Source organism: Gavialis gangeticus, unplaced genomic scaffold, assembly GCF_001723915.1.
Source record: "Gavialis gangeticus isolate Ggan-Ray unplaced genomic scaffold, GavGan_comp1, whole genome shotgun sequence".
Lineage (NCBI taxonomy): Eukaryota > Metazoa > Chordata > Crocodylia > Gavialidae > Gavialis > Gavialis gangeticus.
Genome location: NW_017729032.1, coordinates 11,153,553 through 11,165,642, shown reverse-complemented (window position 1 = coordinate 11,165,642; position 12,090 = coordinate 11,153,553). Strand labels below are relative to the sequence as shown.

The following is a 12,090-nucleotide window of genomic DNA, read 5'->3' as shown; positions in this document are numbered from 1 at the left end:
GGGGGGGGGGGGGGGGGGGAGTGGGAGAGGAGAAAGGAATCAAGAGATGGCGTAAAATTTTAAATCACTCAGCTCCTATTTTTGAAAGGGACTCAGCACTTGGGAGTCCAAATTCTGTTGACTTCAATTAGCTTTATACACCTAAATTCCCTAATTATATGAAATTGGACTTTGGTACATTGGAAATTTTTACCTCCAATTTCCCATTATTGTACTGGTTCAAGCCCTTGATTTACACCTCTCTGAGTGAAAAGCAAACTGAGTTGAAATGACTTCCAAAGAAGGATACACTATAACTTAGGAAGATGAGACTCCTACAGCAAAAAGTTAGAACTGATTTAAAAATAATGCTTAATGAGGATCTAAAAGGCATTCAGAAGCAAAAAAGGAGAAGAACTGGTCTCATTTCTTTTCTGTCCTCTCCCTCCCCTCAAATCTCACTTTGGTTATAGAATCCTTATCCAGAAATGGTATATTCATATATTTGACTGTGTGTTGATAGAGATGTGGATGTTTTGCATATTTTCTTAAGAGGTGGTAGTTCTAAGTTTGCATTTTAACCTGTGTTTTAGTGTCGGTGGGTGGGTTTCAGTACATTTTAAATCGTGTCTTGTGGTTCACCAGTTAACATAGACAATATTCCCAAACTCATTTTGTTGATAAGATAGCTGTAGTTTTCCACCTGCTGTCTTATGTAGACTATAGAGATGTTACAGTCTTTTTTTACTTGTTGAGAGAGAGACAGACAGACAGAGAGCGAGAGAGAGAGGTTTTTTGTTTTTTTTTCAATGGCTTGTGGTTATTTACTGTTTGCTTTTGCATAGCTATTTTATTTCCAGAGGGAAGCATCTGACTAGTAAAGCTTATGAGCATATCTGCTTAAGCAGGCTGCCTGGATCTTGTCTCCGTATGAACCAGGAAAGGGCTAAATTGGACTGAAAATTGCTGGACTATTTTTCTGCTATGGTTTGTCATCCAAAAAGGACTTTGTAACAGAGTATACAGTCTTGTAGCCCAGCTGTGTAGAGCATTGATTGCTTCTGCCTGGAGCAGGGATGCTGTCAAGTTGCTCTGTGAGTTGAGTCATCTATTGACAAAGAGCTACCAGCCAGCAGATAATGCTGTGCAGCTCTGCTCTCCCTGCTCCCACGATGCACTGCTTATAGCAGCTGTCAAAGGTACTGAAGGGGCCACAGAAAAGGACTTTACATCTGCTAAGAAGAGAAAAGCTTTTATCAAAACTGGCCAAGGGAAACACTAGACATCAGTCCAACATGAATGCATACCTTACTAAGCAACACAGCTGCTGCAGGGGGTCTGATGGGCTGGATGCTGGCAGAAGTGTGCCTACACAGATGAGGGATGCCCACTGCGCCTGTGGTTGGCAACAGCACCCTCAGGGGCCGTACTGTAATTCTCAGACCGTTCCCTCTGCAGGACCCGTGGGTCCAACTCAGAACAGGACTAAGTGTGCCACTTTGTGGGACAGTGTGCGGAAGAGCCCCCATAAAACTCTGGCTAAGACAAAGGGGACCACAGGGGAGTGGTGGTCAGAACACACCTGTCCCCATGGCTGGTACAACCCAGTGCAGGTGAGCCTATTCTTGTAAGTTAGAAAAAGTCAAATGGAAGATAAAATAGGGTTTGGTATTGTGGGCAACTTTTTTTTTTTCATGCTAGATCTTGATTGTTGTTTAATGATGCCTTCTGGAGGGTTTTATGCAAGAGCAAGCTGTCAATTTTTAATGTCTGTCATTTGAATCCTGATTCTGTGTGGCCTGTGTAAAGCTAAGGATGCTACAAGCAGAGTTTCCTCTTTTGTGATGCATTGTCTTTCTACTTGCAGGTTCTCTACACCTCCTCTTACATTGTGTTGTGTTAAAAGGATGATCCGTTTAGCCTTTCTGTGCCTTCTCAAGTACTGTATTTTGCAGGGTTTCTTAGAGAGTTTGTTTTCATGTGCTTTATTTAGTGAAGATGTGTTCTTTTTTTAGTAGGGGGAAAATATTAAATGCTTAAAAATTAAAACCGAAAGACTTATTGCTCCCCCCACCCACAAAAGATATATAAATATTTTAAGGAGAAATTCGAGTTTTCTTTTGCTTTTGTATAGACTGAATTTTTGAAAATGTCGAACGAGTTAATTAAAATAATTGTGTGTGTAGAATCTGTACAGATACTTGGAAGCAGTTTTAATTATGGTAAGAATGATTGCATTCAAGATAACCAAGTACTGTACAATGAAAATCACAGTGACAGTCATATAGTGGCTAATATTAAAAAGCTTTAATAGTTTCTTTGTTTTCACCTTCAAGTGAGACGTGTTAGTCTCACTCAAAAGCCTTTGCCTTTATAGCAACACGAAGCTTTCATTTCTTTTTCTTTTTTTAAATTTCACTCAGTAGGAAAACCAGCATGCACTTTAAAATGAAATTCTCTATCCGTTACTGGTATAGTGTGCAGTATAATTTAACTGGCCTTAAATAACACTGCACAAATATGCCCTGTTTGCAGGATAAATCAATTCTCTGATGGAAAAGGTTTTAATGCTTTTTTACAGAACAGAAAAGCAGTAAACACCAGGACTTCAGAAAGTATCTGCACTTTATCTTGTCTGGTGATCCACAAAGTGCTGCATTTTTTGCTGGAATTGATTTTGTTATTTTAGTTCTAAAAACATTTTGCATCATAGGAGTAAAATGCTTGTGTTTGAATCTTTTTTTGCAGTGCCCCCAGAAACTCACATGGTTATCTAATAATATATTGAATATTCCTCTCTCAGAAATTTAATTATCCAATATTTATATAAATGTCACCTGCCCAAATGAGGATAACACTAACAATTATTTTGAAAACTCCAACTGTTAGTCAGTGCCCTTCATTTTTTTGGAAATAAATGTGTTGCAGCGAGGAAAGGAAAAACATGTCTTATTTCTCCAAGCTAAAAATAAGTTTTTAAAGAGAAAAAGCTCATGTATCAGGAAACAGTTTTGTTGGTTTTAGGATGTAATTTATGGGAAGAGAACAAAATGTTGCTTTGTGGGCTGTCCTGTAATTTTTAAAAGTAATGTATGTTGTTCATACCTAATGGATTAGTTTTGTACACGTTCTCTATTTCTCCACAGTAGCCTGAATGCATAATAATATATATTACCTGAAATTTCTCTGCCATTAAAATCTTAATCTTTTCTTTATATGAAGTTCATGTAAAATATTCCAGGCTTTGCCAAAGAGGTCTTTCCTGGTATATGATTTTGAACTGTATTGGAAATTTCATTTAACATTCATTCTTATTGTCTGAAGACTTTTTTTTTTGCCTTTGCTGTGTTGAGCAAAGTGCCTTTACTGATACCTGCAATCATCTAATTGCCATTTATCTGCCAGCTAAGGCAAGGTAGTATTCTTTGCCTCTGCTAACTCATGAGAGAGACTCTGACTGATGGATTGACTTCTAGCTAGGATGTTATTAATGCTTTGTGCTTTCTTTTGTATTGCACCATTGTAGGGCAGTCTGTTTCCCATGGCCACATCAACCTATTACTAATTCAAAAAAACTAATCTCTTAGCTCACTCTGCAAGGAGGAAACAAAGGTGTTGTAGTGATAATAAAAAGAGAGAGGTTAGCACATTGTGAATTCCCACTTCTTGACCCAGGTTGAGGTTGTGATTATGTTTGTGACTCGTGTAAAAAAGCTGCTAGAATGAGGTATTATCTCTGACGTCGTTTCTCTCTGCAGATTAGCTGTGTTACATGTGAATAAAAAAAAATGCAGTGTATAAATGTAATTTTTGGTTGGAGAAATTGCTGTTGTTTCTCTTGGCTCCCATCTAAAGCACCTACCAGTTTTGGAGCTCAGGTTAAAACCAGTAGACAATTTAAGGGATGCAGTTTCTCAAGTCAAAGGAAAATATTAACAGAAAACTTAATTAATTTCCTTTATAAAGAAAGCTTAATTCCCTCAGCAGGAGTAACATAATCATGTTTGCAACAATCTCTTCAAATAAAACCACAGTGAAAACTATGCTTACCATAACTAGAAAAAATCAAATTATATCATGTCTCTGAGTACACATTTTTCAGTACAGTGAGTTAGAGTCAATGATAAGCTCATATGAGCACAATCCTACAAGGTGCTAAGTACTTTCTGGGAACTGCTGAACACATTTGGTTTCATTTTGAAGGTATTGGAAGGTGACCAATAACTTTGGGCTGAGTTGAAGCACCTTAGTAGGACTTGTCCCCAGGCTCTTGAATGATTGTTTCACTAACAAATTAAATGTCTGGATCTTTGGTTTTTAAGACATAACTTGGACAGCATTTACTAGTTCAGATTGTCAAATATTCAAAAGGGACCTAAAATGAGAATCAAGCAGCAAGATCCATGAAGATTAGTTTGAGATGGGACCATTTCCAGTAAATTCTCTGCTGCCAGCCAGAACGAGGCTTGGCAAGCCAACACTTGTTTATTTTGCTACTAAGCCTCGAAGTTTTGTTTCACTGAATGGTGTGTCAGCTTTCTCTTCTTGGTTTCACACCGAGTCTGAGGTTGAAAATTCTAATCTCAAACGGAGACGCGTGTGAAATTGTCAGATTTTGCTTTATTTTGGAAATGAAAATTAGACAGGATTTTGACACACATAAGCACTGACCGGTCCCAACTTGCAACTTTAAAAAAAAATCCTGCTCATGATGTTGTTCCTAAACTTACTAGCTTTAAATTTCGTATGTCCAGATTATACTGACGATATTGTTTTGAGAACTCTATCCAGCTCTCTCTGGTTTTACCGCAGTGGAAGTTTAGAGCTTGTAATTCTGGTTCACACCGTAGTTCTCAGTGGGGCACCATTCTTAAATGTAAGATACAAAAACGCTAGTGTTATTTTGTGACCTTCTGCAAGGTCACTTTAGTTTTGAACCCTAATTTCATGTCTAGACTGCCTAGTAACTACTTGATCAGGATAGAGAGGTGTAATAATTCTGGAGACAGGAGGGTATTGAATGTTGATGCTTAAGAGGGGAGTGATGTCAATCTTCAAATACCTGAAGGGAGGCTGTAGAAGGAAAACACCTTTTTTTTCTTGCGGCAGAGAGTAGGATGCAGGCCAATGCTGCAGGAAGGTAGGTTTAGATTGGATATTAGGAAAAACTTCAGTGTTAGAACAATGAGGCAGTGGAGTAGACGTCTAGGGAAGTTGTGGATTCTCTGATACTGAAGGTGTTCAAAATAGGTTGGACAGCCATTGGTTTGGGATCATCCATGTGTAACTATGCCTCTGTTTTGCTTCTTGGCTTTGCTAGTTGCCACATAGGTCTGGGAGGGAATTCCCTGCCTCCCTGCTGCTACCTGTGGCAGGGTTTCTTTAAGTCTTAGAGGCATTTGGTGTTGGCTGCAGCCAAGGCTGGGGGTTTTAACTGGGGTGTGCCAATGGATGCTTCTGCTGGGATTTAAAGCAGGAAGTTCCTGGATAGAGGGCCATAACCCTATGCTTAGGGTCAAGTCCGATTGCCATATTTGGGATTAGGAAGGAATTTCACCCCATGGTCAGGTTAGTATGGACTATAGGGGGTTTTGCCTCCCGCTGTAGCAGGGGGCATGGCTCTCTTTCTGAGATCTCATGAGCTCATATTAACTTTGACAGCAGCAGGACATTGCTTTACCTGTGGCAGGTTAGTGTGTTATGTCTTGTGTCATGTCAGGGTTGACTATAGTTTTGCTAAGTGGTTAGGCACTGGTTTTGTACAGGATGGTTTTGGGAGGGATGATCTTGCCTCAAGGCAGGGGGTTGGATTAGATGACCTATGGAAGCCCTTTCTAACCCTAATTCTGTATGATTCTGTGAATGGCTTCTCTTTGTAAACGGGCTGCGGAAGTAGTTGTGGAACTCCCTTCTTGAGAGAGAGGAAACCGTAATATCCTGATTATAGGTTTCAGTTAAAATTACAGAAATTGAGCTGCAGTCACACTTTTAGGTGTCAAAAAAATATGACTTTTCCTGTGCTGTTGAGAGGAATAGATTAATAAATTTGTTCAGGTAAGCCATTATATTATATTACAGTTCTCTATCAGAAGTAGCATTGACAACAGCATGGGTTTCCTTGGCAAATATGTTCTTAAAAAAAGAAATGAATATGCATGTATTTTGAAAGGAGGATGATGTGCTTTGTGAAGATGGGAAAGATGGAGATGCTTGTGCCCCACTGTCTCATTTTCAGTGGCTCAAGGGCCTTCTCTACTACTCCTTTTGTAAAGCATAAAGTAAATACACTTAACACAGTAGCTGAGAAGCTTTGTTCTTAGGACCCGGGAATCTGAGATCTGTCAGTGATTCTAGATTCCCCATCATGTTTCATAAAGGACTCACCAAATTCCTACCTAAAATAGTATTTGAATAGTATTTTCCAGTGACATTGGAGTTTGTGTGAAAAGTGCATGCTTTTTCGCATAATGTCCCATTTCCTTGCATTATTGCATCTCAAATCTGCTCTTCCTGCTAAAACCTTTGATATATAACTACAAAAGGTAGAGGATGGCTGAGCTCATGGAAGTATTTGTGCCTGAGATGCTCTACACGTTTTCATATAACAAAATAAAAAGGAGCAGGTATGCAATGTAGTACATTTTCCAGTGGTTTTGGTGACCTATTAATTTACAGAAATTATGGCTCCTGTTCATTCAGAAATGTTGTATTGGTGTATGTATGTATAGAAATTATGGTTTATGAGATGCTGACGTGTATATACTAGGCATGTGTTGAATTTCAAATGGAAGCAAATATGTGAAGGTTCATATATAGCTTTATATAGCTGTGCAGTTAGTAATGTGTATGTTGGTTATAGAGCTTCTCCAGATACCTGGGAATTATCTGATGAACTAACTAAAATAACACAGGAATAAAGCTTGAAATTTTGTGTTGGGGTAGGAGACTTCAACTCATTGAGTGATGGTGATAGTAAATATGGAAACTTCAGACTTCAGTTAGAGCTTGGTTGCAGAAATAATCATGTTTACTAAGAGGACTAAGCTTCAAATTTTAACTGCATTTCCTGATTTCTGGGTTGATAAGCGTCTCCACCTTATGATTGCATTTAAGCTAGATGCGCTTTTGGAAGGGTGTAAGAGAGGCAAGATTACAAGAAACAGCATCTAACATGTCTCTGTTTATTAAAATACATCTGGGTTGCATTAGCTCATCGGCTTGAGCATTCAACATTATTTAAAAATCTATTTTTTTATTCATCCTTCTCATGAAACCGATTGTTATGAAAGATAAAGATTTTAATACAGAGTGTCCCAGTTATCTAACAAAAAAAAATTGACAACTCTGTTGCAATAAGGTGTAGAGGTGTTAGGAAGGTTACTACCTTTTTATCCTGAGTATTTAATGCCAATTAAATAAGGGGTCAGTAGTATATTAAGCAAGGGTAAATGGTCCAATTAAAAAATGAGCTAGTCCCTGTTTGAAGGAGCCAGCCATGAGAGTAGTACAAAAATTTAACTTTGCTAAATTACTTTTTGTTTCCAAGAAGCAAAATACAGTTCTGTTGCTCAGATTTACTTTTTGTAGAGAAAGTGTCTACAAGACACAGTTTATTCCAATAACAGAAATTGCTCAAACTTAGCAGGTCATCAATCAAATGAGTTTCATTAAGTATTTGAAGTTACTAAGTAATAGTAACTATAAAGATTTCCAACTACTGATATCATGAGCAGCTGTGCTGCACTCAAATGTGGCAAAGTAGAATCAGATACTTTTAGCTTTTTTTTTTAAATTGGACTTATCTAACACTTTTTCAGTCTACAAAACTTTTGTGGTATTTGTAGCATTTATACTCACACCTGTTTCCTGTGTTTCTCCCTCTGTGTACCTATCCACCCAATTTTCTTATCCTGAACACATCAACTTTGATAGCTGAACACCTCAAAGATTTAAACTGAGCACAACATGACACCCAGATCTCTTTTGTTTTCTCCCTTCATTCTTTTGGGACTGTTTTCTAATATGTGGGAAATATGTCATTTCTAGTAAAGCTTTAGTCTAGTTTTGCCAGTATCGCTGGCAGTGCACAGGGGGACAGTGTAGCTGTGTCAACTAGGTGTATCAGCAGCTTCACATGCTTAGCTGATATAGCTCTGCCTACAAAACCCCTACTGTGGATGCAGCTATGCCAAGAGATGAGGACCTGCATTGTCTGACAACTATGTTGGCTGAAACACCCCTTCTGCTTGTACCAAGGCTCTAGTGAAATAGCTGTGCTGGCATAGCTGTGATGGCAGAGGCTGTGAAATGCAGACAAGGCATGAGAAGTGATGGTCTCACCGTGTTGACTTCAGGAAAAAAAGAAAGAAGACCATGGTTTCTTCCATGATTTCTCAATTTAGTTGCATGTTTTACATGGATGTCTTGTTCTTTCCCCTGCATGGCGGAGCTTCACAAATCCATCGCTCCAATGAGATTTAGCTCATGCAAAAGCTTGTAATCAGAGACTTTCAGGTAAATTGACCCAGTTCAGTGGAGGATTTTAAAGTGGACCAAAGCCCTGAATTTAGCAAGTTGTTCAATGGGAGGCAGTGAGGAGAACAGAGCACAGGAGTGGGGTGCTTTTGGAGGGTGCTTCTGTGTTATTAAACCTGCTTCTATCCTGAATGCTTAGTCTTTTGGTCTGTACAGGCTCCCAATTTCCCCTTTGCATAGACAAGGCCTGTAATGAATACTCCCACTGTTGAGGATTCTCTCCTGCCTAATGAATTCACAGCCTTGACCCTAAACATTGATTATTTTATCCAGTGCTTATCGAAAGCGATCTGTTTCAAGGCAAAAAAAAAAAAAAAGGCAGTTGGGGAAGGGTTAAAAGGTAATCATTTGCGTGAACATATACCTCTGGTGTGGAGCCACTATGAGCTTCCAGCATCCTAGTTATGAGGTGTCTTTGGCCTCATACAGACATTCAGGGTCACCTGTGAGAGTCACTGCTTTTCCAGGGGAAACCACAAGTGTACAGATGTTCAGGCTTTTTATCCCAAAGTAAAAATGGCCATTCCAGGAGAAAAATAACCTGGGAACAACCAGGGTTAAATAAGTCCCAGAAGTGTTTGTCCTTTGAGAACAAATGTCTGTACATGCTATGGCTTCTCTCAGAAGAGAACATAGTCCTCCAGCATCCCTGTTCCCCCTAAGAGAGACAGGGAAGGGCTGGGGCCCTCTGCAACTCAGGGGCCACTTGGCCCACCAGCAGCTTGTCCCTCAGCCGTGGGCAGGCTCCAGTGGAAAAAACAAAAGGATCGGGCCCCTCACCACTTCTGCCTTCAGCAGGCACCAGCTGAAGGAAGAAGTGGGGAGGGGCCCAATCCTTTTCTTCTGAGCAGCCTGCCTGCCTCTCCTATGGCTGGGGTGGGGGCGAGCTGACTAATAGCTGCAATGCATCATTGCAAGCTAAAGCATATCAGGGTGGAGTTTAGTTTGCAATGATGCAAACTCATTGAAAACCCCCAAAACTCCTGCACCTGCGCAGCGTGAAGCCATCAAGCCACACAAAGTGACATTTTCGTCATGTGTACATGGTAGTGGCATCACATGTACAAGCACCCGGGCAGTCTGAGTCGACCAGTCAGGGTTGCCCTATGTGCTGCTGTGATCTGTCTCCAAGCAGACTAAAGGAGCCTGCAGAGCACGCTTAGATGTGTGCACAGGGTTTCCTCTCTGGCTTCCCAGTGTCAACACTGCAGGCTCTTCATTCTTGAGGGCCTTGGTTTTCAAATGGTTGTACACGTGGCTCTGGGTACATTTTTCTACCAGGAGACCAAACTTGGGAGAATTCTCCCAGATTATCTGAATTTGTGTACACAGCCATTCTTTGTCATCTGGCAGTGGCATGTCTACTACATATCTGTGAGTCAACTTCATTCTGTAAGCAGTTTATCTATGTAAGAAGAAAGTGTGCATGTTTGACACATACCCTTATGCCTACACTTTTTGTTACAGTTACTTGCTGATCAGCTTAAAGATGATAGTTAGGTTTTCTACAGCTATGTATAGACCAAAGCAGGACACAGGTATCTAGGTCATTGTACCCATTTTCCAATGATGACTAAAGAACCTAGTCTTTTAAAATTACTAGGATAAGGAGCTCATTATAAATTGTTCTCAACAATTTGACCATAACTTCAGTGGTTTTATATAACTTGATAGAGGGGGGGAAAAAAAAGCTGGGTTATTTTATCTGTTTGTGACTCCCTTGTGCTATGAACTAAGTTAAAAGAATGCCAGTGAATTTGTCTACACTGATTCCTCCACGTGAAGAACAACACGCATGTGGAAGTAGAAACAGACTCTGTACTCTCTGGGGGCCTTGTTACATGGTAATTTTGGGCAGCTCCTGGTACTCTTAACACCTGGATTGTCCGCACATTAACACAAGAAACTAGGTTTTAGCACTCATTAGACAGCTCAAAGATATGCCACTCCAGAGCAGGATTCTCTCTCATCCGTGTTACTGATCTTGTACTATGTAGCACTCCAGGCTACACCTTAGTGTAAACACCCCACCCCTCTTCCCTGTCCTGCTGGCCTGCATCAGGTCTACTGCCCCTCCCAGCATCCCAAATCCCCTTTCACTGTCTCCCTGCATTTGCCTCCCCATAAGCGATGAGGGCCAGGCAGGCAGGTTAGCCCTGGGACAGATAGCATGGCTAGTCACAAGAAAGTGGGGGGAGGCCTGGGGATAAGGGACCTGGCAGGGGAGAAGCCTAGGGGGAGGGGAGGGGGAGATGACTGAGTTTCTTACCTTTCAGTCCTGGCCTGAATGTGTGATCATTTCAAACTTGAGTTAGCACTAACACCAATCAACATTTGTGTGGCTCACAGTGTAATGTGTTACAAGGCCCTGAGCTTATCACGTTTATGGATAAAATCCTGATTCTGTTCCAACTTTGCCATTTACTTCCACCTGGCCATTTGTCTTACAAATCGATACTATAATTGTCAAGCCTCGGACCGATGCAGAGAAAGAGATGTAAATTTCCATGGTGTTTAGTGATCTTCATTGCTTTATTGACAAGCTTACCTGCTCTGTGCCCACTAAGTCGGTTTCCAAGGGACAGTTTCTAAAGCTGCAAATTTGAGAGCTGGTTGGTAAACCCAAGGATTTCTGTTAATTAGAACCTTGTGTCTGCAGAATAATTGGTCTCATGGATTAAAGAAAAAGAAAGCCTCAGTAATCACCTAGCTATGTATTTTCAGGTGCCTGACTTCATACCCCTGTAAAGTTCCTAATTTTTTGCAAAGTATGGATAAAAAACACAGAAGCTGGAGATGCACACAATGAATACATTTTTTTTCTCTACATTCTGACCTTTAAAAAATAAGTAAAATAAATATTTCTTAACTTCATCCTTCCAGCCCGCTCCAAAATGAAATTCACAGAACCTACTATAATAATTGGTTATAATTTTTTTGTTTCTTTATTGTATGTGTCGCTTGTCTCTGTGATATTAAAAACCCCAATCTTTACAGAAATAAATATGTTCAAAATAACAAAGTACCAATTTAATCACCACAATTTATCAAATGTTGCCACTGTCTGATTTCTGTGGAGCAGCCCATGTACATTATATGTAGTGGAATGATTTAGTGTCCTGCTTCAGGCCCTGCAGATAGTTGTGTTGTCTGCAGTTGCTCGTTGCTTTCCAAAGGGTTTGTCAAATAAAAGTGACTGGTCAGTTTTTCTGATGTTAATCTGCAAAAATGTTGCAATCCAGAGCCACATGACTAACACAGAGCTTGAAACTGACTCTTTATTCTTACGGTGATCTGGACTATGTAAGGGAAGGAGTATCTTATGTGATGTCCTAGTTCCTTTTCTTTGTCATCTGTCATTGCCTTTTAGCCAAACTAGTTTGTTTGCCAAAAAGTAATGCATTAACTTTATTAGATGGAGAATACAGAATACAGAATCAGCTCTTAGCAGCAAGAGAAAATGCTGAATCGTGGAAATGTTTCTGATGAATGATCAAACACCTGGCATAAAGAATGTCCCCCCTCCTTACCTCTTCACCCCCTCCCCCCCGCCCCCAACACACACAATTTAAACAG

The 12,090-nt window shown here is 40.1% G+C and overlaps 1 protein-coding gene across 4 annotated transcripts in view; it reads left to right on the top strand.

The window, feature by feature from the left end:
* Nucleotides 1–12,090, top strand: part of DLG2 (discs large MAGUK scaffold protein 2) — a 2,095,445-nt gene that overhangs the window by 1,136,394 nt on the left and 946,961 nt on the right. The window contains exon 1 of one of the 4 annotated variants that reach the window (XM_019524159.1): nucleotides 1,116–1,592. The exons of the other annotated variants lie outside the window; for them this stretch is intronic. Coding sequence (XP_019379704.1) covers nucleotides 1,275–1,592 — 318 coding nt within the window. The 5' untranslated portion in view covers nucleotides 1,116–1,274. Of the gene's footprint in view, nucleotides 1–1,115; nucleotides 1,593–12,090 lie in introns of those variants that run through there. 4 annotated transcript variants of the gene reach the window in all.